A 27947-nucleotide genomic window follows, 5' to 3' on the forward strand; every position below is an offset into this window, starting at 1 on the left:
CCTGCCCCCTCCAGTTCACACTGAGCTCTGATGGGGCAGACATAATGGTCAGAATGGGAGTGGGGACCGGCGCCTGGGAGCTGAGAGTCACCCCTTGCTGGACCAAGCGCTTGATGTCCATCTACTTCCTCAGCCAGTCCCTTCAGGGATCTTCGGTTGACAACAATATCATGAAGCATATCCGGAGACACACAACAGCATTAGAGCAATGGAACAAGCTATTTAATTGAAGCCAGGTATCAAACACACAATTTAATGTACAAGAATTTACAAACATACACTCTGGTCTTAAAAAGTGTGCCAACTACTGCCTGTTCGATGGCAAGTAGACAGAATCAAGAGTTTCCACTTCCCCAAAGTTAAAGTGCAATTGCTTCTTGCTCTTGAATTCCTTAGGGAAGGGGGCATTTGTTGGGCTTTCTCATTTGCTTTCTTATCTTCCATGTGGTCATTCCCTTTTGCCCTTGCTAGGATGAAGATAGGATTAACCTACCCCACCCCGAGGAGAACAGATCTATCCATCTCCAAACCTCTCTGGGGAGAAAAAAAAACATCCTGACAGCAGATATGCCACCTCCCCTGATGAGAGGTGACTCTTGGGGAGACAGGATCTCGAATCCTCGAAAGATTGAACTCCCCCCATATGTCTGATGAGATAGAATTCACCCAATGCTTTTGGTTATGCCCCACTCTCTGGCCCTTTGTTACCCACCCCCAACAGCCCATCCTGATGGGCTCAGGTTTTGACCTTGGAACGGTGGTGGTGCCCCTCGCTCTCGGTGTTGGAGGTCAGCGCATTCCTGAGTGCCTGGACGTTCAAGCTCTTCTGGAAGGTCTCAGTGGCAAAGTAGTAGCAGAGCGGGTCAAGCACGGTGTTGAGACAGGCGAGTGGGATGGTGGCAAAGTAGGCACTTGAAAGTGTTTCGTTGTTTGCATCAAGCCCTAGCAGTAGCAGTACTATGTGGTAGGGCACGAAGCAGACAGTGAAGATGAGCACGTTGGCCAGTATCATGTTGCGGATCCTGCGCCAGTCCACGCAGTCCATACGGCTGGCGGTGCTACGCTGCAGGGCTCGGATCAGTGCCAGTGAACAGGTCACAATGGTGGCGAGCGGCACCCCGCATCCCAGCAGCAGGGTGACGGCCATTGTGGGTCGCATTGTGATGAACCTTGGATACTGCTCAAAGCACGAGGAGCAGGAGACGTTCGATTGTTTTCCTAGCTTGAGGAACAGGTAGGGCGGCAGGCTGGCGCCCACCACCACCAGCCAGATCCCCACACTGTAGCAGGTGGCACAGCCCCGCAGCCTGTTCAGCCGTGACTTCATGGGGAAGCATATGGCGACACAGCGGTCCAGACTGATGCAGGTGAGGAAGAAGATGCTGGCATACATGTTGACCAGCAAGGCGATGCCGTTGAGCTCACAGACGAGTGGTGAGAAGTTCTGGCGGGTGAAGTAGAAGGTGCAGCGCATGGGCAGCGTGATCAGCAACAGCAGGTCGGCGCATGCCAGGTTCTTCATATAGACAGTGGTCTGCGAGCGGATCTTGGTGAAGCGAAAGAAGAAGATCAGGGCCAGCGTGTTCAGCAGGAGGCCGACGGCAAAGATAAAGCTGAAGCTGGCCGCATATAGTGGGTCGCTCCACTTTCTGGTCATAGTACAGTTCTTGTTCATCCTGGCTGGTTGGGGAGCTGAGGATGGAGGGATTAGAAAGGGGAGAGGCGAGTCAGCAACCATCCCATTTCCAGACCGACTTCACACTTCCAACCCCACTTATATCCAAGTCTCAACTCCAACCCCCTCCCTACATCAACCTCCTCCACTGCCTCCCACGTTCAAAATCTCCACCCCAATATCAACTTCCCTCCAACATCAAACCCCTCCCTGACATCAACCTCCCTCTCCTGTCCTTTCCTTTCCTCCCCCACCACAACCAAATCTAATTTTCATCTCCAATATCAACCCACTCACCAACTCAAACCCCCTCTCAATCTTTCCATCCCCAACATCAATTTCCCATACCACCACCAACCCCCTCCCATCTCCAAAATCTCCACCCCAACATCAACTTCCTGCAGCAACTCCTACCCCCTCCCAACATTTCAACTCCCAACATTAACACCCCCTCAACCTTTCCTCCCTTACCACCTCCAAAGCACTCCCAAGCCCTCCCAACCTTTCCACCTCCAACATCATCCTCCCCCACCAATTCTATCTGCCTTCCTTCTCCAAATCTCCACCCCAACATCAACCTTCCCCCACCAATTCCAACCCCTCCCAACCTTTCCAATCCCAACACCAACCTTCCCCACCAACTCCAACTGCTTTCCATCTCCAAATCTCTACTCCAACATCAACTACCCCAAACAACAACCATCTTCCATCTCCAAATCTCCATCCCAACATCAACCTTCCCCACCAACTCCAACTTCCCTCCCAATCTTTCCACCAGTAACATCAACTCAACTTTCTTCCATCTCCATCTCCACCCCAAACATCAAACTCCCACCTGTAACTACAAATTTCCCCACTCCCAACAACCTTCCCACCCCAAACTTACCTTCCTCACACACAATTTCAACCTATCCACCCTTCACCCCGATTTACCCCCACCCAACTTCCAGTCCCCCATCCCTTATAACCAGCTTTAATCACCCCCCATCCCTACTCCCAGTTCTAGTTCCAGTTTCCTTCATCTCCAACCCCAGCTCTCCACAATTACCAATCCAGCCCACACCTGACCCCCAACTGTCTTGCTAGCTAATATTCAGGAACACTTATTACCTAGCTAGCTCTCTCTCATCCTGCACATTGATGGAGTCTTGATGTATGCCAGTGGCTGTACGTCAATAGGAGTTTGAAGAGAGTGTATGTCATCAATGACTGTTGCAAATCTCCACAGAGTTAGGATGGGCAGTATTCTGATCCCTTCCCCCTTCCTTTCCAGTCCTGATGTAGGGTCTCAGGCTGAAATATTGACTGTTTACCCTATTCCATATATGCTGCCTGGCCTGCTGAGTTTTTGTGTGTGTTGCTGTGGATTTCCAGCATCTGCAGATTTTATTGTTTTTTGTGATGGGCACAGCCTCACAAAGGCTGCATCCATCATTAAAGGTTTCCACTATCCCCATGCCACCTTCTCGCAGTTACCATTGGGCAGGAGCTATGGAAGCCTGAATTCCCACAAAATGCTGAAGGAACTCGTAGGTGACATCTATAGACAGGAAAAAAGTTTTTTGCTGGATGAAAGTTCTTTCTTGTGTAATTTTCTATAATGCACATTGTGAATGCCATTTATATGATTCAATGTGCCAGCAATGCTGCTGCAAATATGTTTTTCATTGTACCTTTGCACACATTGAGTCGGAGAAAAGTACAGCACAGAAACAGTCCTTCAGTCCATCTGGTTCATGCCAAACCATTTCAACAGCCCAGTTGAAATATCCCCCATACTCCTGCCATCCATTTTCCTAACCATATTTCTCTTGAATGTTGAAATCTAAGTCGCATGCACCACCACCTGTGCTGGCAGCTCACTCCACACTCTCACCACGTTCTGAATAAGTATATTTACCCTCATGTACCCCTTAAACATTTCACCTTTCACCCTTAACCCATGACCTCTAGCTATAGTCCCACCCAACCTAGGTAGAAAAAGCCTTCTTGTTCTACACCTAAGTTGGTTCAGATGACAATAAACTTGACTTTGCTTTTGATTTCTGTCACCATGAGCAACTCACTAACCAGTGACCATGCTCACGCCAGGCTCCTCATACCAACCCAATGGCAATATATAGGCAAGAGTCTCTCTAGAGTCATTGCAAACTCAGGTGGGAGTGGGAGTGAAGAAGGACAAGAGGATGTAACAGAGGGCAGGCATCACTGAAATATTCACACCCTGCAGGAAGGCAGGCGGGGTGTATCTTGGGAGGTAATGATCATAATATGATAGAATTCTCCCTGTAATTTGAGAGGGAGAAGATAAAGTTAGATGTATCAATATTACAATGAAGAGAATTACAGAGGCATGAGAGAGGAGTTAACAAGTATGACGCTAGAGCAACAATGCTGGAGTTTCTGGAAGCAATTCAGAAGATACAGGACAGATAGAGCCTAAAGAAAAAGTATTCTAAATGCAGAATGACCCAACCATGGCTGAAAAAGGAAGTCAAAGCCAACATAAAAGCAAAAGAGAGGTCCATCATCAAAGATCCTCGCCACTGTTCTTTTCTCACTGCTGTCACCAGGTAGAAGGTACAAGTGCCTCAGGTTCAACAACAGTTGTTGTTTCATATGCTAGGTGTTTTTCTCTTCACACTTTTAATTGTCTTTTTGTCATGATGTGTGGCCTGGGAGGGGCAGAGGCAAATCTGTCCGTTTGGGCACTGGGGTTGGATCAATCTTCATCTGGCATCTCGTCCACAGCAGTTCCAACATGGGTGGCCCTGAGTTGGCATCATCTGATGGAGTCCTTGAAGCACGCAAGCCTCCACATGATGTCAATGTGTTGATTCAGTTCACAGAGGTCAAGAACGGTTAACACTCTTCAACCATCAGGCTTTTGAACAAAAAAGCTAATAACTACACTCATTTAAGGACTCTTATCCTATTATCTCATTCTCAAGAATTATGGTTATTTATTTATTTTCTGCACTTGCACAGTTCATTTACAGCTATGTTCCTGATGTTTACAGTTTACAGATCCTGTTTACAATTATTGTTCTATAGATTTACTAAGTATGCCTGCAGAGAAAGAATCTCAGGGTTGTATGTGGTGACCTGTATGTGCTCTGATAATGAATTTTACCTTGAACTTTGATAGAGCAAAAATTAGTGGGAAGTTAGAGGATTGGGAAACTTTTGAAAACCAACAGAAAGCAACTTGTGGATTACACCAAGACTGGGGGTGTAGTGGACAGTGAAGAAGGCTATCATGGCTTTCAGTGGGATCTGCATCAGCTGGGAAAATGGGCTGAAAAATGGCAGATGGAATTTAATGCAGACAAATGTGAGGTTTTGCACTTCAGTAGAACCAACTTGGGTAGGTCTTATACAGTGAATGGTAGGGCATTGAGGAGTGTGGTAGAACAAAGTGATCTGGGAATACAGGTCAATAATTCATTGAAAGTGGTGTCACATGTAGATAGGATTGTAAAGAGAGCTTTTGGTACATTGGCCTTTATAAATCAAAGTACTGAGTACAGGAGATGGGATGTTATGTTGAAGTTATCTTGTGACTTTGGTGAGGCCTGATTTGGAGTATAGTGTGCAGTTTTGGTCACCTACCTACAGGAAAGATATAAACAAGGTTGAAAGAGTACAGAGAAAATTTGTTACTGTGTCTGGTGGTCCTGAGTTATAAGGGAAGATTGAATAGGTTAGGATTATATTATTTAGAACATAGAAGATTGCGAGGAGATTTGATAGAAGTATGCAAAATTATGAGGGGAATAGATAGGGTAAATGCAAGCAAGTAATTTCCACTGAGGTTAGGTGGGACTTTACAAGTAAAGTCACGTGTTAAGGGTGAAAGGTGAGAAACTTAAGGGAATCATGAGGGGAAACCTTCACTCAGAGGGCTGTGAGAGTATGGAATGAGCTGCTAGCACAAGTGATGCACATAAGCTCCATTTCAAAGTTTAATAGAAGTTTGAACAGGTACATGGATAGTAGGGGTATGGGGGGGCAGGTCGATGGGAGGAGAGAGTTTAAATGGTTTCAACAAGGACTAGATGGGCTGAAGGGCCTATATCTGTACTGTTCTTCTCTATGACTTCAACTAAAAAATTCACACAGGGTGGGCGAGATGAAGTATGAAGATAATCTCACAAACAAATCACAGAGGATGCCAGAAGTCTCTTCAAATATATGAAGACTAAGAGAGGTGAGAGTGGATATTGGACCACTGGAGAGGTAGTAATCGGGGATTGGTAGGCAAGCTGAATAAGTATTTTGCATCAGTCTTCATCTGGTAGTTGAATGTGTCAGGAGACAGAGGTAAGTGTAGTTGCTATTACTGGAGAAGGTGCTTAGGAAACTGAAAGGTCTGAAGGTAGGTAAGTCACCTGGACCAGATGGTGTACACCCCTGGATTCTGAATGAGGTAGCTGAAGAGATTGTGGAAGCATTAGTAACAATCTTTCAAGAATCATTAGGTTCTGGAATGATTCCAGAGGACTGGGAAATTGCAAATTTCACCCCACTCTTCAAAAAGAGAGGGAAGCAGAGGAAAGGAAATTATTGGCCAGTTAGCTTGACCTCAGTGGATGGGAAGATGTTGGAGTTGATTGTTGAGGATGTGCTTTTGGGGTAGTAAGAGTAGTAAGAGTCACATGATAAAATAGGCCATTGTCAGCATGGTTTCCTGAAGGGAAAATCCTTCCTGACAAATCTGTTGGAATTCTTTGAGGAAGTAACAAGCAGGATAGATAAAGGAGAATTGATGGATGTTGTGCACTTGGATTTTCAGAAGGTCTTTAATAAGTTTCTGCACATGAGGCTTAACAAGATAAGAGCTCATGGTACTACCATGAGATAAGATAAGATAAGATAAAAGCATGAATCGAGCATTGGCTGATTGCCAAGAGGTAAAGAGTGGAAATAAAGGGAGCCTTTGGGATTGGTTTCCAGTGACCAGTTGTTTTCCACAGGAGTTGGTGTTGTGGCTACTTCTCCTGGCATTGTATATCCATGATTTGGATGAGGGAATTGATGGCTTTGTGGCCAAGTTTGCAGAATATACAAAGATAGGTTGAGGGGCAGGTGTAGTATTGAGGATACAGGGAAGCTGCTGAACAAATTGGACAGTTTAGGAAATTGGACAAAAAAGTGGCAAATGCCATAAAGAGTTGGGATGTATATGGTCATGCATTTTGGCAGAAGGAATAAAGGTGTGAATATTTTCTAAATGAGAAAATTCAAATATCAGAGGTACCAAGGGTCTTCATGTTTAACTTACTGTACATGTTCAGATGGTGGTGTGGAAGGCAAATACAATGTTAACGGTCACTTTGAGAGGACTAGAATATAAAAACAAGGATGTAATGCTGAGGCTTTATAAGGCACTGGTGTGGTCTCACTTGGTCTCACTGAGCAGTTTTGCATCCCTTATTTGAGAAAGGATGTGCTGACATTGGAAAGGGTTTAAAGGAGGAAATTGATTCCAGGAATGATGATGAGGGGTCTTGCCCCGAAACGTTGGCTGTTTACTCTTTTCCATGGATGCTGCCTGGCCTGCTGAGTTCCTCCAGCATTTTGTGTATGTTGCTTGGATTTCCAGCATCTGCAGATTTTCTCGTGTCCGGGAATGAAAGGTTTAACATATGAGGAGCGGTTGATGGGTCTTCTATTCACTGGAGCTTAGAAGAATGAGGGTGGATTTCACTGAAACCCTATTGGATGTTGAAGGGCCTTGATAGAGTGGATGTGGAGATGTGGTGCCTCAGGGAGATGAAATCTGTCATTAAGGACCCTCACCATCTAGGGCATATCCTCTTCTCATTATTACCATTAGGGAAAAGATACAGGAGGCTGAAGACCCACTCTCAATGAATTAAGGAACAGATTCTTCCCTTCTGCCATCAGATTTATAAATGGTGCATGAATCTATGAGCACTGTACTGCTGCCACAAAAAGACATGTTTCATGATGTGTGGCAGTGATAAACTCATTGTGGATCTGGCAGCCCCAGAGGTCAGAGGAGGCAAAGAGTGAGAACTCAAGTGTGAAGGAGACATGTCCCATCAGAGACTGAGTTGCTGACAGGCTCCAAGAAAAGAAGTTGTCCAGTTGAGCAACATAGTGGTGAAACTGTGGTCTCTCTTTAACTACTAGCAGAGTTTCAGTGAAACTTGAAGCAACCAGTACTTGCATAATGCCATTGACTAAACTGGTTTTGCATTGCAATTTATGGCCGTATTTTGCATTGGGATTGTGGCTGGAAGGGCGACTCGGAGAGGCCACAGGAGCATGAGACTCGACAGCTGACCCATCCAGCACGAGATGCTGTGATGAAGCAGAGGCCATCCACGAGTGTGAATGCATTCTGTTCCCAGATAGGTTCAGCTGAACTTCCTGTTGGGGAGTGTTTCAGGTCAGGAGATCAGCCCTGGTGTCTACAGCTGGGAGCCCTTCAGGCAGCAGTGACAATCGCAAATGCTGTCCTGTGAGAGGTCACACTTTGATGCTGTGCTCCCCGGAGGAAGCAGCAGTGGTATCTTTAGTGGCTGTCAGAGCCACAGGTTGTTGATGGTTCTGATTACTGCAAAGTGACCTCCACTTCCTCTATCAGAAACAGAAACAGACAATAGACACAGGCCAGAGAACAGACTTTGATAAAGGCACCACTGTGTTGACACATAGGCTGATACACCAACAGGCAGTGCAGTAATGGGTAACAGTGATCATTCGAGCAAGCTCAGTCAGAGAGTACCAGGATGGACAGGAGCAGAGGAGATTTGCCACAGCCTGAAACAACAGAAACAACTGCTGACAGACCTGCAGCAAGCAATTACTTAAAGTAAATGAGGATGGGAAACTCCCCTTTACAGGAAGTGGTTACTTGTCCAACACATGATTTGGATTCTTGTCATAGTCTTAGAAAAGTAAAACACAGAAACAGGCCCTTTGGTCCATCTTGTCTATGCCAATCCATTTAAACTGTCCATCCAGATACCTATCCAAACTTCTCTTAAACATTGAAATCAAAATCACATGCACTGGCAGCTCATTCCACACTCTCGTGGTCCTCTGAGTGAAGATGTTTCCTCTCATGTTTCCCTTAACTGTTCACTATCACCTTTAACCAATGACATATAGATGTCGTCCCACCCAACCTCAGTGGAAAAAGCCTGCTGGCATTTACCCTATCTATACACCTCATAATTTTGTATACCTCTATCAAATCTCCTCTTCTACATTCCAAGGAATAAAGTCCTAACCTATAAATAACAGAAAATCTGCAGATGCTGGAAATCTGAGCAACACACATAAAATGCTGAAGGAACTCACCAGGCCAGGCAACGTCTATGGAAAAAAGTCCAGTTGACATTTTGGGCTGAAACCCTTCAGTCCTGCCGAAGTCCTAACCTATTCAATCTTTCCTTGCATCTCAGGTCCTCCGGTCACGATACAGAGTGTGGTTACCTGTCCTGTACAAGAAGTGTTCATCTCTACTGTACAGGAATTAGACACCTGTTCTGTGCGGGAATCAGATACTTGTCCTGTGCAGGAAATGGTCACCTAACCTTATAGAATCGGACACTTTTCAGTCCTGACCAAGAATGTCAGCCTGAAGCATTGACAGTTAACGTCCCTCCAAAGAAGCTGTCTGACCTGCTGAGTTCCTTCAGCATTTTGTGCATGTTAGTCTGTAAATTCAAGTCTTGGTCTTGTAATTCTCAGAGCCACTAGAGACTACAGACACCAGAATATGAAGCCACAACCAATCTGCTGATAGTGTCTGCCCTTTTAACTGCAGCTTTCTCTGTTACTCTCACCAGCATTTCTTTTTGCACTGCCTGAAAATGCCCCACAGTGTTTGTACCTTGCTGCTTGTTGCTGTATTACTATGTATACTATTTACACCAGGAGCATCACACAAGCAGGTAGCTCTGCTCAATGAACAACACAGCACTGAAATGAACATTCCTAGACTCTGTCAGTGACTCTGTTTGATGTTTTATATTCTGTTTTTCTCCCCCCCCCCTCATTTTTTGACATTTGTGCAATTTGTTCTTTACTTTTTGCATGTTGGGCGTTTGATGCTTTTCTTGGAATAGGTTCCATGGTGTTTCTTTGTTTCGTGGCTGTCTGTGGGAAGACAAATCTCTGGGTTGTATACAGCATACCTATAAAAAGTATTCACACCCCCTTGGAAGTTTACACGTTTGATTGTTTTACAACATTGAATCACAGTGAATATAATTTGGCCTTTGTTTGACATAGATCAACTGAAATAAAAACTCTTTCGTGACTCTACAGAGTGATTAAAATTAATTACAAATACAAAAGACAAAATAATTGATTGCTTAAGTATTCACCCCCTTTAATATGACACATCAAATCATCACTGGTGCAGCCAACTGGTTTTAGAAATCACATAGTTAGTTAAATGGAGATCACCTGTGTGCAGAAAAGGTGTTTCAATTGACTGTAGTAAAAATACACCTGTATCTGGAAGGTCCAACTGCTGGTGAGTTGGTGTCTTGGCAAAAATTACATCATGAAGACAAAAAGAACACACCAAGCAACTCCGCAAAAAGTTATTGAAAAGCACATGTCAGGAGATGGATATAAGAAAACTTCCAAGTCACTGAATATCCCTTGGAGTACAGTTAGGTCAATCATTATGAAATGGAAAAATGTGATACAGCTGTAAATCTGCCTTGAGCAGGCTGTCCTCAAAGACTGAGTGACCATGTAAGGAAGGGACTAGTGCGCAAGGTCACCAAGAGACCTATGACAACTCTGTTAGAGATAAAAGCTTCAGTGGCTGATATGGGAGAGACTGTGCATACAAAAACTGTTGGCTGGGTGCTTCACCAGTTGCAGCTTTATGGGACAGTGACAAAGAGAAAGTCACTGTTGAAAGAAACTCACATGAAATCTTGGCTAGAGTTTGTGGGAGACTCTGAAGTCAGCTGGAAGAAGATTTAATGGTCTGATGAATCCAAATTTGAGCTTGTTGGCCATCACACTAACAGCTATGTTTGGCATAAGCCAAACATAGCACATAATCAAAAACACACCATCTACCGTGAGCATGGTGTGGCTGCATCATGTGTGGGGATGCTTCACTGCAGCAGGTCCTGGAAGTCTTGTGAAGGTAGAGGGTCAAATGAATGCAACAAAATACAAGGAAATCCTGGAGGAAAACCTGATGTAGTTGGCATGAAACTGTAACTTGGGAGAAGATTTCTTTTCCAGTAAGACAGTGACCCCAAGCATAAAGGAAAAGCTATACAGGAATGGCTTATGAAGTTAATGTCCTGGAGTGGCCAAGTCAGAGTCCAGACCTCAATCCAATTGAGAATTTGTGGCTGGACTTGGAAAAAGGCTAATCACTCACAATCCCCATGTAATCTGACAGAGCTTTAGCAGTTTTGTAAAGAAGAAAGGGGAAAAATTGCGGTATCCAGATGTGCAAAGCTGATAGAGACCTATCCACACAGACACAAGGCTGTAGTTGTTGCCAAAGGTGCATCTACTAAATACTGGCTTTCAAGGGGTGAATAATTATGCAATCAATTATTTTGTGTTTAATAATTGTAATAAATTTAGACCCAATTTGTGGAAACTTGCTTTCACTTTGACTTGAAAAAGTCTTTTCTGTTGATCAGTTTCAAAAAGTCAAATTAAATCCACAGTGATTCAATGTAATCAAATGCTGAATCATGAAACCTCCAGGGGGTGGGGAGTGAATACTTTTTATAGGCACTATACATTGATAATAAATCTACTTTGAATTTATTTCAGCCTTGTGTGCTAGCAGCTGATCAGAATCTAGATGTTTTGCCCTACTTGTGGGCCTTACCTCACTATATCACTGGAATAGTTTCAGGTTGAACTCAGAAGGGAGATGAGTGACACCAACTGATTCTAACCATCTTCACTGAGATGACACTCTTACGCTTCTCAGAAAGGTATTTATAGATTTGGCACTTCAGATTCACATTATTAGACAATGCATAGTTGTGATGGAAGGCGACATAACAGTTTTACATGAGTATGACCACATGCTAATGTCAGGTCAGAATGGGAGTGAGCTGAGAATGCAATGCTGTGCTTGTGAAAGCAGACCTCACTGGGGCCCTGAGAGAGATGGAGCAAAGTCGGATACATCCATGTGATGCAGGGAGAGCAAAATGTGTAAATTATCTGAGGGAGGAGCAAATCAGCAAGGATTGTACGCTCTAGTATCAGTTGCTTGGTGACAATAAAGTAAAGGAGGGGAAAAAGAAATGTACACACAGAGGCCACTTCATTATACCATCAGATGCAGGAGCAGAGTTATGCCAATTGGCCCGTCGAATCTGCTGCACCATTTCACCATGGCTGATTTATTAACCCTTTCAACTCTGTTCATCTGCCTTGACTAATCAAGAACTTTTCACCTCTGCTTTAAATATACCCAATGGCTTGATCTCCATAGTCATCCTGGCAATGAATTCCACAGATTACTACCCTATGCTAAACAAATTCCTCCTCACCTCTGTTCTAAATGGATGTCCCTCTAGTCTGAGGTTGTGCCCTCAAGTCCTAGACTTACCCACTACAGGAAACATCCGCTCTACACCCACTCTGGACCTTTCAATATTCGATAGGTTTCAATGAGATTCCTCCACCCCATTCTTCTAAACTTCAGCAAATACAGGCCCAGAGCCATCAAACAGTTCTCGTTGCCAGCCCTATCTTTCCCAAGATCATTCTCGTGAATATCCTCTGGATCATCTCCAACACCGGTACATCTTTCCTCGGATAAGGGGCCCAAAACTACTCACAATACTCCATGTGAGGCCTCATCAGTGCCTTCTAAAGGCTCAGCTTTACATCCTTGCCTTTATATTCTAGTCCCCTCAAAATGAATTTTGATATTGCCTTTGTTTCCCTCATTATAGACTCAATCTGCAAACTAACCTTTAGGGAGTCTTTGGAAAATAGTCCATGCTTTTACTTCTTCTACCAAAGTGCATGCCATACATTTCCTGAACTGTAACTGTTTAAGTCCTCTAGTTTCTCTGCTTCCTCAATATTACCTACCCCTCCACCTATCTTTATATCGTCTGTAAACTTGGCCACAAAATCATCAATTCCAAACCATTGGCATAAAATGTAAAAATAATCCATCCCAACACAGACCCCTGTGGAACACTGCTATTGAACAGCAAAAAAAGCTTTCAGCATTCCAAGCACCTTCTCCTTAGTGCTACAACACTCACTTCTGCTCCATGACACTCTCTCATTTCTGGCATATAAATATATATATATTTGTATTCTCTTTTATATTATTAGCTATCTTCCCTCTGTATTTCCTTTTCTCTCATTATGCCCTACTTAGTTGCTTGCTGTTGTTTCTTAAAAGCTTCTCAATCATCTATTTTCTCACTGATTTTTGCTATATTATATCCCCTCTCTTTTGCTTTTATGCTGTTGTTGACTTCTCTTGTTAGCCATGGATGCTTCATTCTCCTGTTAGACCATAAGATATAGGAGCAGAATTAGACAATTTGCCCCATTGAGTCTGTTCTGCCATTTCATCATGGCTGATCCATTTCTCTCTCTGGCTTCTCCTTGTAACCTTTATGACATGAATAATCAAGACTCTATCAACTTCTGCCTTACATATACCTAATGACTTGGCCTCCTCAGCCACCAGTAGCAATGAATTCCACAGATCCACTACTCTCTGGCTAAAAAAAAACTTCCCCATCTCCATTCTAAAGGGACAACCCCTCTGTTCTGAGGCTAAATCCCTTGGACACAGACTCCCCCACCATAGGAATCATCCTCTCCACATCCATTCCATTGGGGCAATTTAATATTTGATAGGTTTCAATGAGATCTATCCTAATCTTTGGGATGTATCTATCCTGCTCCTTTTGGATTGACCCCTAGAAACTCCAGTCATTGCAGTTCTGTCATTATCCCTGCTAGTATCCCTTAAAATAAACTTTGCCCAGCTCTTCTCTCATGCTTCTGTAATTTATTTACTCCTGTTATTTATTTATTTATTCTGTAATACTGATACTTCATCTGACTTCCTCTTCCCCCCCCCCCACCCAAACTCTTTATATTGTGATCACTTCTCCCTAAGGGCTCCTTTACCTTAAGCTCCCTAAACAAATTTGGTTCATTACACAGCATCAAATCCAAACTGCCTTTTCCCTAGTAGATTCAACCACAAGCTTTTCTAAAGCTGCATCACATTGGCATTCTACAAATTCCTTCTCTTAGGATCCAGGACAAATCAGATTTTCCCACCCTACCTGCATATTGATATTCCCCATGATTATCACAACATTGCCCTTTTTACATGCCTTTTCACTCTCCCATTGTAATTTGTATCCCACATCCTGGCTACTGTTGGAAGTCAGTATACCCCATCAGGGTCTTTTTACCCTTGCAGTTCCTTAACTCTACCCCAAGGATTCTACATTTTCTGATCCTATGCCCTCCTGTTCTTAATAAAGTGGCCACGGAGTATATATTTGTGATCTTCTGCTGTTGTAGAACATCCACATCAAGGTTAAATATGCATCCACAGATGCTCTTCTGCACCTCAGTGTTGTAAATAGTGTCACCTTCTTGTCAGTTTGAACCAGTCTGGCTATTCTACTCTGACCTCTCTCATTAGCAGAGCGTTTTCTCCCACAGAGCCATTGCTCGCTGGATTTGCTTTTTGATTGGTTCTCGTGCCCTTCTCTGGAAGCTCTAGAAGCTGTTATGTGTGAAAATCGCAGGGAATGGGCTGTGGCTGAGATACTCAAACCAACCCGTCTGGTGCCAACAGTCACTCCAAGGTCAAAGTCATTTAGATCGTATTTTCCTGATGTTTGGTCTGAACAACAAATGAATGTTTTGACCATGTCGGCATGCTTTATGCATTGAGTTGCTACCATGTGATTAATTAGATATTTACATTATAGCAGGTGTACCTTATTAAGTGCCCAAAGAGTGTATGTAAGACTTGGGAAGTCAAAATTAAACTGAACCTTCAAGAATTGGTACTTTATTTATTATTGTCCCACGTACCAGGATAGTGAACAGTTGCTTGCATACTGTTCCTACAGATCAAATCATTACACAGAGGTCACATGCACAGGCCACTTGGAGTGGCAGGAGAGATGGATCAGAAGGCACTCCTCCCTACACAGAGGATAGCAGAGAGAAATGCCCTCTAATGCAGGCAGCATTCTGATGAACCTCTCCAGCTCCCTGTACATTCTTCTTGTGGTGGAGGCAAGCCAGTAGTGAATGCAGTACTTCAGATGTGGACTGACTAGAGGTTTATAAAGTTGCAGGATAAATCCTTGACTTTTGAAATGTGTTCCATGCCATATGCTATCTCAGGGAGCTACAGACTGAGACCAAAGATCCCTCCGTAATAAAACACTGTTAATTGTCCTGCTGTTAATGGAGTTCTGTCATTTTACATTTGATCTCCCAAAGTGCAACACCTCACATTTGCCTGGATTTAACTGCACCTGCCATTTCTTCACCCATATTTGAAGCTCATCTACATCCTGCTGCAACCTTTGACAATCTTCCATGCATTCCACAATGTCATCAATCTTTGTGTTGTTTGCAAACTTACTAACCCACTCATCTGTGTTTTCATTTAATGTGGTCCTTTGTTCACAACACCATAAGACAGGGGGTGTTGGAGGGGGAGAACACAGAGAGAGGAATCTATAATGCTGTGAAAGGCAGAACTAATAGTCTTCCTGCTGTGCTAACAGTCAAGATCATGGAGTGATGACTGGGTCTCTTCTGATGCAGACAGAGGGAGCAAGTTGACTGAATCTGTAGAACTCAGCATTGGCTGCAAGCTGCCCAGTTGGAAGGTGAGGTCTTGCTCCTCAAGTCTGTATTGGACCTCACTGTGACACAGCAGGAGGTCACAGACCGATGGACCAGAGTGGGGGTGGCATGGGGGATGAAAGTGGCAGGGGATGGTAAGTTCAGGTGACTTAGCAACTGTTCCACAAAGCAACCAAACTGATGGTGAAGCCATACCTGGAATGCTACGTACAGTTCTGGTCTCCTTACTTCTGGAAAGATTTTCTGGTTTTGGAGCAGGTTCACAAGAAAGATTCCAGAAATTCTGGAGAAGTGCTGAGGTTACAAGGACAGATGGTGTCACCTGGGACTACACTTGCTCGAATGCAGAAGGTGGATATTGGAACTTATAGAGATATATAAGGGGAGAGAGGGGGATAGAGAGAAAGCTAGAGAGAGGGGAAGAGGCTGGGAGAAACAGCGAGAGGATGGGAGAGGCCTGGAGGGTTATGGACTGGGTGCAGGTCAATGGGACTAGCGGAATAAACTTTTGGCACAGACTAGAAGGGCTGAATGGCCTTTCTGCGCTGTAGTGTTCTATGGGTAGAAAAATAAGGCAGGAAAGTTGTTTCCACTGGCAAGTGTGACTAAAAGTAGGGACATAGGCACATGTTTCTGGGAAATAGATTTAAGGTAGAGTAAAAAGTGCTTTTCCCAGAGATTATTGAATCTGTAGAATTCTCTACCCAGGGGAGCAGTAGAATCTACCTCATTAAATATATTTAAGGCACAGTTTGATAGATTTTTGTTAGCAGGGAAATTAAGGATTATAGGCTATATCTGAGTCCAGATCAGCTGTGATCCTATTAATTGATGGAACAGGCTTGGCAGGGTAGATGACCATTTGCTGCACTTATTTAACCTGTATTCGGTTTATCTGGTGTTGAGGAAGTCACACTGCAAGCAATGAGTGCAGGACACTAGACTGGAAGAAGTGGACCACTGCCTCCCTTGGAGAGATGGTTTGGATCACAGGATGGTGGGGAGCAGGGGTTCCCAACTTTTTTAATGCGATGAGCCCCTACCAATAATCAAGGGATCCATGGACCCCTGGTGGGGCAGGAAGAAGTGAAAGGACAGGGATTGCATCACCTGTGGTTGTTCAGGCAAGTTCTCAGAGAAGGGGGTGATTGGTAGGAAAGAAGGAATGGACCAGGTAAAGTGAATGGTCCCTCTGAAATGCTGAAAAGGGAGGACAGGGGAAGATGTATCCAGCAGTAGATCTTTATTGGAGCTGATGTAGTGATAAGGATGGTGGGTAACTAACTACTGCCTTGCTCCTGGAGTATTTGGTGGGAGGGTGGTGGTAAGAAATGCAGGGGTTACCAGTGACCATCATGTTCTGCAACTGGACTATGTTGCAATACAGATCTAACGTCATTGCCAAACATATTGGCTTCGTATATGTTGTGGTCAGATCCTAATGGGTTTACAGCACACAGGTTTGGCCTTAAATAGGAAAGGAGAGTTTGTGCTTGGGAAAGGGAAGGGACGGTGCATGGGATGATCCCAGGGGGTGTGGACAGGGTGTATAAACTTTGAGTTTATACACACTGGCATCTGCTGAGTGATCCTGCTGGAACAGAGAGGGGGAACTCATAGAGAGGAGAACTCAGAGAGGAGGTACTGAATGGAGGTTCCTCAAAGCTGTGGGTCACAATTTCAGAATCAGGGATGACCTAGTTCAGAGAAAGATGAGAAACAGTCACGTCACAGCTCTGTAAAACTTCAGGAGTACTGTGTACCATTATAGAATCATAAAAAAGTACAGCACAGAAACAAGCCCTTTGGCCCATCTAGTCCATGCTGGACCATTTAAACCACCTACTCTCATTGACCTGCACCCAGAACATATCCCTCCAAACCCCTACCATACATGTACTTATCCAAACTTCTCAAACATTGAAATCAAGCTCACATGCACCATTTCACACTCTCATCACCCTCCGTCTGAGTAAAGACGCTTCCCCTCATGTTCCCCTTAAACTTTTCTCCTTTCACCCTTAACCCTAGTTGTAGTCCCACCAACCTCAGTGGAAAAAGCCTGCTTGCATTTACCTTTTCTATACCCCTCATAATTTTGTATTCCTCTATCAAATCTCCCCTCTGTTTTCAAGGGGAGTTGCAAGGAATAAAGTCCTAACCTATTCAGTCTTTCCTTGTAACCTGGGTCCTCCAGACCCGGCAACATAGAAAACCTACAGCACAATACAGGCTCTTCGGCCCACAAAGTTGTGCTGAACATGTCCCTACCTTAGAAATTACTAGGCTTACTATAGCCCTCTATTTTAGTAAACTCCATGTACCTATCTAAAAGCCTCTTAAAAGACCCTATCATATCCGCCTTCACCATTGTTGGCAGTCCATACCATGCACTCACTACTCTCTGAGTAAAAAACTTACCCCTGACATCTCCTCTGTACCTGCTCCCCAGCACCTTAAACCTGTGTCCTCTTGTGGCAACCATTTCAGCCCTGGGAAAAAGCCTCCAACTATCCACATGATCAATGCCTCTCATCATCTTATACACCTCTATCAGGTCACCTCTCATCCTCCGTCGCTCCAAGAAGAAAAGGCCGAGTTCACTCAATCTGTTTTCATAAGGCATGCTCCCCAATCCAGGCAACATGCTTGTAAATCACCTCTGTACCCTTTCTATGGCTTCCACATCCTTCCTGTAGTGAGGCAACCAGAACTGAGTACAGTACTCCAAGTGGGGTCTGACCAGGGTCCTATATAGCCAGAACATTAACTCTCGGCTCCTAAATTCAACTCCATGATTGATGAAGGCCAATACACCATACACCTTCTTAACCACAGAGTCAACCTGCGCAGCTGCTTTGAGTGTCCTATGGACTCGGACCCTAAGATCCTTCTGATCCTCCACACTGCCAAGAGTCTTACCATTATTACTATATTCTGCCATCATATTTGACCTATCAAAATGAACCACTTCACACTTATCTGGGTTGAACTTCATCTGCCACTTCGCAGCCCCGTTTTGCATCCTATCAATGTCCTGCTGTAACCTCTGACAGCCCTTCACACTATCCACAACACCTCCAATCTTTGTGTCATCAGCAAACTTACTAACCAATCCCTCCACTTTCTCATCCAGGTTATTTGTAAAACTCTTGAAGAATAGGGGCCCCAGAACAGATCCCTGAGACACTTCACTGGTGACCGACCTCCATGCAGAATATGACATGTCTACAACTACTCTTTGCCTTCTGTGGGCAAGCCAGTTCTGGATCCACAAAGCAATGTTCCCTTGGATCCCATGCCTCCTTACTTTCTCAATAACCCATGCATGGCACACCTTATCAAATGTTTTGCTGAAATCCATATACACTGCTCTTCCTTCATTACTGTGTTTAGTCACATCTTCAAAAAAATTAATTGGGCTTGTAAGGCATAACCTGCCCTTGACAAAGCCATGCTGACTACTCCTAATCAATTATACCTCTCCAAATGTACATAAATCTTGCCTCTCAGTATCTTCTCCATCAACTTACCAACCACTGAGGTAAGACTCACTGGTCTATAATTTCCTGGGCTATCTCTACTCTCTTTCTTGAATAAAGGAACAACATCTGTAACCCTCCAATTCTCCGAAACCTTTCCCGTCCCCAAAGATCATCACCAGAGGCTCAGCAATCTCCTCCCTCGCCTCCCACAGTAGCCTGGGGTACATCTTGTCCGGTCCTAGCGACTTATCCAACTTGATGCTTTCCAAAAGCTCCAGCACATCCCGTTTCTCAATATCTACATGCTCAAGCTTTTCAATCTGCTGCAAGTCAACACTACAATCACTGAGATCCTTTTCCGTGGTGAATACTGAAGGAAAGTATTCATTAAGTATCTCTGCTATTTCCTGTGGTTCCACACCCACTTCCCCACTGTCACACTTGATTGGTCCTATTCTTTCACATCTTATCCTCTTGATCTTCACATACTTGTAGACTGTCTTGGGGTTTTCCTTAATCCTGCCCACCAAGGCCTTCTCATGGCCACTTCTTGCTCTCCTAATTTCTTTCTTAAGCTCCTTCCTGGTAGCCTTTAATCATCTAGATCTCTAACATTACCTCACTCTCTGAACCTTTTGTAATCTTTTGTAACCTTTTATAAGGCAACATCCTTATATTTTCTCTGTATTCTTTCAACCCTACCTCCATCTTTCCTGTAGTAGGTTGGTGACCAAAATTGCACGCAATACTCCAAATTAGGCCTCATCAGTGTCTTACACAACTCTCTAGTTCTGGCCACCCAGTTGCAGGAAGGAGGTGGAGGCTTTGGAGAAGGTGCAGAAGAGGTACAGCCCAGATGCTCCTGTAAATTTATTTACACAGAGAGTGCTGGGTACCTGGCACGAGCTACTAGTGATGGAAGCAGATGTGACCCGTATGTTTAAGAGGCACAAGAATGCGTGGAGATGTGGATCACAATAGTTTTATCCGGTATTGTGGGCTGAAGGGCTTGTTTCTGTAGTGTACCATTCGATGTTTTATATTCTGTGTTTACTTACAGTGCTCTGCATTCTATGTTCTACATTCTAATCTCTTCTGCCAGAGGGTCAAGAATCACTGGGATTCCCTCCCCCGAAAGTTGTGGGGGTGCAGTCTCAGGATTCAGTGATTATTTTGAGATACCTGGTCTGCGGATGTGTTCCGAGTAAAGTCAGCCTTGATCACGTAAGACTGAGGAAGTCAGTATCTCAACATGACAGATAACGATCTTTTCCCCTTCTGTGAACAGATAACCTCAGCGAAACCAGCAAACCAGGGCTGTGGACAGTTGTTCGTGTGTCACAACCCACTTCTGGGATGTCTGACTAAACACTGTAGTGGTGGTCAGGGCCAGCGCTGGATGCAGCAGGAAGAAGTCTGCAACTCCTGTGCTGCAAGGGATACACCAGGACGCAGGAGCTCGCACCACCAGTGGGGTAAATGTGGGGAAAGGAGGTCCAAAGAAGTGAAGTATTCCAGCAGCTGACACCTTGGGCTGGGGTCTCCGATCACATAGGATGTCCACTCGTCCCTCCCCACTGATCTTTCTCCTTAGGAATGCAGCGTCCATCATTACGGACCCCTCTCCCCCACCCAGGATGAACCCTCTTCTCACTGTTACCATCAGGGCGGACGTACAGGAACCTGAAGGCACACACTCAGCATTCAGGAACAGCTTCTTCCCCTCTGCCATCCGATTTCTAAATGGACATTGAACCCATGGACGCCGCCTCTTTACTTCTTCATTTGTTTTGTTTTGCACTTATTTTAACTTAACTATATAATACACAAATATGTACTTTCTGTAATTCAGATTTTTTTCTCTATATTTATTTATCATATATTTCATTGTACTGCTGCTGTAGTTAAACTTTATGACACGTGCCAGTGATATTAAACCTGATTCTGAATCTGGTACTTATCCTTGCAAGCAGAACAAGTGCCTCACCTGCCCCTGCACCTCCTCCCTCACTACCATTCAGGGCCCCAAACAGTTCTTCTAGGTGAGGCGACACTTCACCTGTGAGACTGTTGGGACCATCTACTGTATCTGGTGCTCCCAGTGTGTATTAGTGAGACCCGACGTAGATTAGGAGACTGCTTTGCTGAGCGCCTATGCTCCGTCTGCCTGAAAAAGTGGAATCTCCTGGTGGTCACCCATTTCCATTCTGACATGCCAGTCCATGACCTCCTCTACAGCTGCGATGAAGTCACACTCAGCTTGGTGGAGCAACATGTTGTATTCTGTCTGGGTCATCTCCAACCTGATGGCATGAACATTGATATCTTGAACTTCTGGTAATTACCCCCATTCCCCATTCCTGTTTCCCTATCTCATCTTATCTCCTTACCTGCCCATCACCTACTGGGGCTCCTCCTCCTTCCCTTATTTCCATAGCCTTCTATTCTCTCCTATCAGATTCCCCTTCCAGCCCTTTATCTCTTTCACCAATCAACTTCCCAGATCTTTACTTCACCCTCAGCTCCTCTCCTGATTTCACAGATCACTTACAACATTGTACTTCTTCCTGCCCTACTCCCACCTTCTTACTCTAATTTTTCCCCTTCCTTTCCAGTCCTGAAGAAGGGTCTCGGCCAAAAATATCAACTGTTGATTCTTTTCCATAGATGCTGTCTGACCTGCTGAGCTCCTCCAGCACTGTGTGCGTCACACTGGAAGGAATTCACTCTGAGGATTACACGTGGCACGTCACACAAATGCTACACTTTGGGAGATCATATGAAAGGAGAAGGTTCACAGTTAATGGTAGACTCCTTAACAATGTTGAGGTACAGGAGGATCTTGAGGCCATAATTCATAGTTAACTGAAAGTGACCACGTGAGAGGATAGGTGCTTGCCCCTATTGTTAGGAGTGTAGAGTGTAAGAGTCAGGAAATCTATATAAAACTTTAATTGGACCACACTCAGAGTACTGCATGCAGTTCTGGCCATTCCCATTATAGGAAAAATGTGCAGAAGGTGAAGGCATGATTTACTGGATTAGAAGGCATGCGCTATAAGGAGCTCCGACAAGATTGGTTTGTTCTTCCTGGGCAGGGGTTCCCAACGAGGGGTGCAGGGGGGTAGAAATGTCAAAGAAAGAGGGTATGCTTTTAAGCTGAAAGGGTAAGTTTAAGGACAATGAGAGGGGCATGTCTTATTAACATAGAGAGTGATCGCTGCCTGGAATGAGTTACCAGGGCAGGCAATTTGATGGATTCTATGAGGCTTTTAGATGGATCTATGAGTAAGAGGGGAATGAAGCAATATGGGCGTTGCACAGGAGGACATTTAGTATAAGTTGGTATTGAGATTGGCATAATATGACTTGTTCTATGTTGTACACTGTGGAACTCTGCAGGAGAGATGTGGGCATTGGATAATCAGCTCATCTCCTACCGGAAGTTGGCAGTGCATGGAATGTACAAGGGGGCACTCTTTGCTTCTCTCCCTCCAGATCACAGTTAAGGCCTAACTTACTGGGTTTCAGGGGCAGTTGGATAAACTTGGGGTGTCCTTATCAGAGGCTGAGGGAAAACCAGACAGAGGCTTATATGATTAGGAGAGGCACAGCTAGGGTAGGCAAACTTTCTCCTACCCTAAAATGAGAGAGGGAACGCTTAAAGGAGAGGTATGGGTCAGATTTTTGACACAGAATGATGGGTGCCTGAAATGTGCTGCCAGGGCTGGTGTGGAGGTATTTAAGAGGCTGTTAGACAAATGCATGAATGTGCAGGGTACTGTAGCAACGTGGATCATGTGCAGGCTGAGGAGATTTGGTTTCATTTAGCATCATGCTCAGCACAGATACGATGGGCCGAAGGTGCTCTATTCCTCTGGTTGTCCTGCTGCACTGAACTAATTCCCCCAGCTTTAACTCTGTTGATAATGAAACTCTCCTCCAGCTTCTCCCTCTCTGTAGCTGAAGGGTGGGGGTGTGGTGGCCGGTTGTGTGGGATCTTTGTGATTGGTACCCCACTGAAAACAGTGAACTTACCCTTGGGTTTGACCCAAACCAGCTCCTGCTCTGGGGAACATTCTAATTCAATTCTGATTACCGTCAACACTGAGTAACCAGCAGAACTTGCACTGCAACCAGCAGAACTAGGAACAGTGCAACTAGCACAATCCAATGCTCAGTAAACGTAACTAATAACCAGCATAACCACAACTAAGTAAGGAGCAAAACAACCACTATGAATCAGCAAAACTAGTAATCAGCTGAGCCATCACTGACCAACCAGCAGAACTGGTAACTGTGCAGTCAGCATAATCCTGTGCTCAGTAATCAGCACAGACATCGCTGAATAACTAAGAGAACGTTGACAGCATAACTGGGAGAACGGGAGGACTGGGAACCAGTAATCATCAGCGAGTAACCAGCAGAAGCAGCAGAAATATAACTTGCACTGCTGTTCCATGTCTTTCTGGTGCAACCAACAACCAAGTATGTCAATTGCGTCCGACTGCTGTCCCAGGGCAGGGACTGGAACGTGCTCCTGGAGTCACAGGGAGAGGGAAGTGTGCTCATGGAGGGGCAGATGGGAAAGCAGGGATCTTGGGTTTTTATCAATGCTGAACCCCAGCCTCCTCATCAACCTCCTGCCTCCCAGTCTGATTTATCCCAACCACCGGACAGGGTGTTGGATGGGCAAGTTAACAGGGTATGGTACCTAAGGTAACCCACTGTGCAGGGCAAATGGTCTCCATTTACTGCACCAGCCATCAGCTCAGCCTAGCTTCTGGTGGGAAAGTGTTTTCCCTGGAAATGTGCAAGGATGGGGATGATCTGAGAGGTAGCACAGACGGGGGGTGGGGAGGCAGTGTGGAATGGCCTTGCTGGATGTTGTGAGAAACAGCTATGGGAAATATAACCTGTACATCAGCACAATGAGCGGTGTGAATCTACTCTTGTGTATCTGTCACTGCGTCGGCTGAGTGGCTGGTACGGTGACTTACTAGGTGAAAGCACTCCTGAGACCTGGGTTCAATCCTCACCCCGGGCAGGGAGGGGGTGTGTGTGTAGTCTGGGGAAAGGGGAGATGAAATGCAATTAGTGTGATGGTCGGCACTGATTTGTTGGGACAAAGGGCCTGGTCTGTCTCTCTGATGGGCTGAATGGAGTCCCTCGAGTGAAGAGTAAGAGAACCAGCTCCTGTTCAGTGTGGTGGGGGCATGCATGGTGAGGCAATACCACCATGAGGCACTTGGCAGAGAGGGAGTTTGGGAATCGCGAAGCTCCCCAGTCTGAGGAAGGGGGGATGAAAGAGGTTTAGACAGGGGCAGGGAGAAGGCTGGAGCTCAGAGCACTGATGAGGAAGGACTGGCACTTAATAGTGGGGTATTGCTTCCAGTAGGATGCTGATTGCTGAGAGAGGAGGAGGGGGAAATTGGATATTCCAGTTTAAAAACGTAAGGTGATACCCCAGAGTGAGGCAAGGACTACTTATCCGGAAACCAGGAGCGAGCCACGTAAACAGAGCTCACCCCTGGTGGTAACTATCTACACATGCTGAGCCAGGACCGTATTCCAATTCAGAGGGACATGGGTCAAATGCCCTTGATGGTCAGCATGGAGATGGGCCGCAGGGCCTGTTTCCATTCTGTGTGAAACTGGGATTATGTGACTACTCCCACCACATCGTCTGGGGGCTCAGCTCGCGGCCTAAAATCTCAACTGTTCACTGCACTTTTCCATAGAAGCTGCCTGGCCTGTTGAGTTCCTCCAGCATTTTGAGCAGACACCCAACTGGACCCATCACATAAACACCCCCGCAGCAAGACTGGGGGCTCCTCACCTCATGATGACTCCAAGTCACCCCATTTACGGGAAGGTACCACTTGCCAGGATTTCAATCCTTAACACCTCTAGAGAAGCTCTGCACCACCTGGGACAAAGCAGCCTGCTCCATCGGTAACCCCATTCACCCCTTCCCTCCAGTCCCGGTGTCTAGTGGCTGCAGTGTGAACTATCTACAAAATGCATCGTGACAAGTCACTTTGACACCCCATCCCAAGCCTGCCACCCCTCCTACCCAGAAGGTCAAGGACATCAGATGAAGGGAACCTCTTCATCTTCCCCACTGCTTTGACTTGGAAACATCTCACTGTCACTGGGTCTAAACCACAGAGGGGAGGATGGTAGGCTGATGTGGAGTGTGGTGCATTTTCCGAGCAGACTCGCCCAACTTGGGCCGTGATGTTACCCTCTCCCTCCCGAATTACCTCCCCCAACTTACCCTTACACACCACTGACTGACTTACGGGAGCAAACAAACTCTACTGGTGTAGCAGAAAATTGGAGGGAAATCTTCATTCTAAAGAAGGAATTTTTTTACATGCCAATACTCAGCTTCTGGCTTGTCATGATATTGTTGCAAAAAATAGAAAATCCTGATGTTGTCACTGCTTTCTTCATAGAGGGGTGCTGATATCAGAAACTGTTGGAAATGAATTAAAGAAGTTCTGGATGATGCTACAAAAATGGTTAACTTTATTAAACAAAGACCATCACTCTAGAATGTTTAAAAAAACGGTGTGAAAACCTAGACAAAAGGCACACCAATCTCCTACTACATACAGAGATCTGGTGGCTTAGCAGAGGAAGAACTCCCAACAGGGAGTCTGAGCTGAGAGATGAATTGCTGGAGTACTTTCAAGAAAATAGTAGGCCATATTTTGCTGAGTGCTTTGAAGATGAAGAATGGCTGCAGAAACTAGCCTACTTATCAGACATTTTTCATCATATGAACCAGTAAGTCTCTGCAAGGCCCTAGAGAAAATGTTTTGATTTTGAGTGATAAGATTCTTGGACTTGAAAGTAAACTGAATCTTTGGAAAAATAATTTTGCAAAAGGAAATCTTGAAATGTTTCCACTACTGTTTGGGCTTGAGAGTGAAGAAGTCTCAAGTCTTATTGAAAACCACTTGGAAGAACTGCAGGACAAAATTCAACAGCATTTTCCTCCCTTTCAACACAAGTGTTTGACAGGCTGGAGGGACCATTTCTCTGAATCTCCTGCTCAGTCTGAGAACTTGACTTTGAGAGAAGAGGAAGAACTTTGTGAGCTGCATTCCGATCATGCATTCAAGATGATCATGCTTTCAAGATAAGATTTACTGACTTGCCCTGGATTTCTGTGAAAGAAGAGTATCCTTCATAGGAAATAAATAAACATTTTGCTGCAGTTTTCAGCTTCTTACATGTGTGAGCGAGCTTTTTCTCGTGTAACAAGCATCAAGAGCAATAAGAGATAGTCTAATTTCAGTTGAAGGTAAAATCCGTGTGTGCTTATCTCAACTTCGACCCAGAATGGCTTGTTTATGCAGCAAAAAACGAGCAGAGGTTTCGCATGAGCCTGATCATATCACTTAGTGAGAAAATATTTTTTTAAAGTCTTGAATAAATTGTGCTTCAGGCCCTATTTTTACTCATATTGTTTTGGCTTATGGTTTTTGGTAACTTTACTATTCAACATTGTCAATAAATTTTCATGTTATAAATATCATTAATTAAAATCAATTTACGAACTTTATTTAAATTAAATCTACCAAGCCTACCTTCGGAAAAATTAAATCTCGTTTTGGCTCAAGCCAGTTATTTAACAGAAAAGCAGTATGTTTGCCTTAGAGTTTTTAAAAATTATGAAAGTGAAAGGAAGAGATTAATTTCAAGAAAGGTTGGGGAAAAATTCATGCTCTACTCTAAAGAGCATAGACAATTATTTTTGGATTGTTACATCTACAACTTATCTACATATAATAATGTTTACATAGGGATTCCCTGTGACCTGAAAATTACTTTAAGGATTCCTCCAGGGCAAAAGGGTTAAGAAAGGTTGGTCTAAACCCTGGAACGCTCTACCTAATAGCGCTGCGGGAGGTGTCTCACCCCTACCTGCTCAAAGGACAGTGCGGGGTAGGGGATAATTACTGAGCTTCTCATCAACACTCAGATCCTGCGCATTAATTGCGACAGGCACGTCAGCGTTCCTGGTTCACCAGAGGTGGAGGGATAGAAGGACCGACAGGGACCTGAGGTGGTGACAAGGTCGGACACTGTGTAATCAGCGTACAGCTTCTCCACAGGTGCGAACGACCCTCACTACCTACACCCTCTCCACTCCTCATATCTGTCCCCCAGACCAACCCATTGCCCCCATTGTGCCTCTGTGAAACCAGCTCCACAAGTGTCAGCCGCCCCCCCCCCCCCCCACCATCCAGCGGACAGCCGATGGCTCCCTTCTCCATCCCACTGTGCGAAAGCTCCCACGCACGCCCCGAAGCCACGGGAGAATGTCCCCCTCCCACCCCGCTCACCGTCCCCCCAGACTGCTATGCCCCGCACCGAGTCGGCCGGCGAACAGTGGCAACTTCTGCAATGGAACCCACAAACCCAGTGGGCGGTTGCTGGGGAAGTGGACAAGTTGTCGCGGAGCTCCCGGGGAATTAACTCGCTAGCGGCCAGGGTTGGCGAACCCTTCCTCAGGAAATGGCCGATCTGCTGCGTGGTTGGGGGGTATGGGATGTCTCTTGGAGTAAAGGCAAAGAGCAACTGCAAGTGGAGGCGTTTAGAAACGCAGCAGTGCTCTTGTGTCTGAAAGAGATGAGCTTGCAAGCGTTCGAAATGCGCCTAACAACACAGTGCAGGACCGTTTAAACTCTCACCTCCACTCAGTCGCTCTAATCTTCCTGGTCTCCCTGCTTCACCCTCCAAAGCGCCCGGACCTTGCCCCAAGACATCAACGGCAGGGGCGTCCGATGTCTGAGGCAGCTCAGGCGAGCTCCCGCGCTGATGTGTCCCTGCGCAGGAAACATCTGATTTGCAGCGCTCGTTCCAGGAAGCCATGCGGGGAGAGGACGGGCGATGACAACTGTTGT

At 45.1% G+C, this 27947-nt stretch overlaps 1 protein-coding gene across 1 annotated transcript; it reads right to left on the reverse strand.

Moving 5' to 3' along the window:
• Nucleotides 1–200: 200 nt before the first annotated feature.
• LOC132396886 (lysophosphatidic acid receptor 6-like) lies at nucleotides 201–27947 on the reverse strand. The gene is made up of 2 exons (XM_059974923.1): nucleotides 27735–27947; nucleotides 201–1692 (listed from the first exon to the last, which is right to left on the reverse strand). Exons 1-2 carry the CDS (start codon nucleotides 27913–27915, stop codon nucleotides 737–739), a joined length of 1137 nt encoding a protein of 378 aa, XP_059830906.1. The 5' UTR covers nucleotides 27916–27947; the 3' UTR covers nucleotides 201–736.

The sequence above is a fragment of the Hypanus sabinus genome, chromosome 7 (genome assembly GCF_030144855.1).
Source record: "Hypanus sabinus isolate sHypSab1 chromosome 7, sHypSab1.hap1, whole genome shotgun sequence".
Taxonomy (NCBI): domain Eukaryota; kingdom Metazoa; phylum Chordata; class Chondrichthyes; order Myliobatiformes; family Dasyatidae; genus Hypanus; species Hypanus sabinus.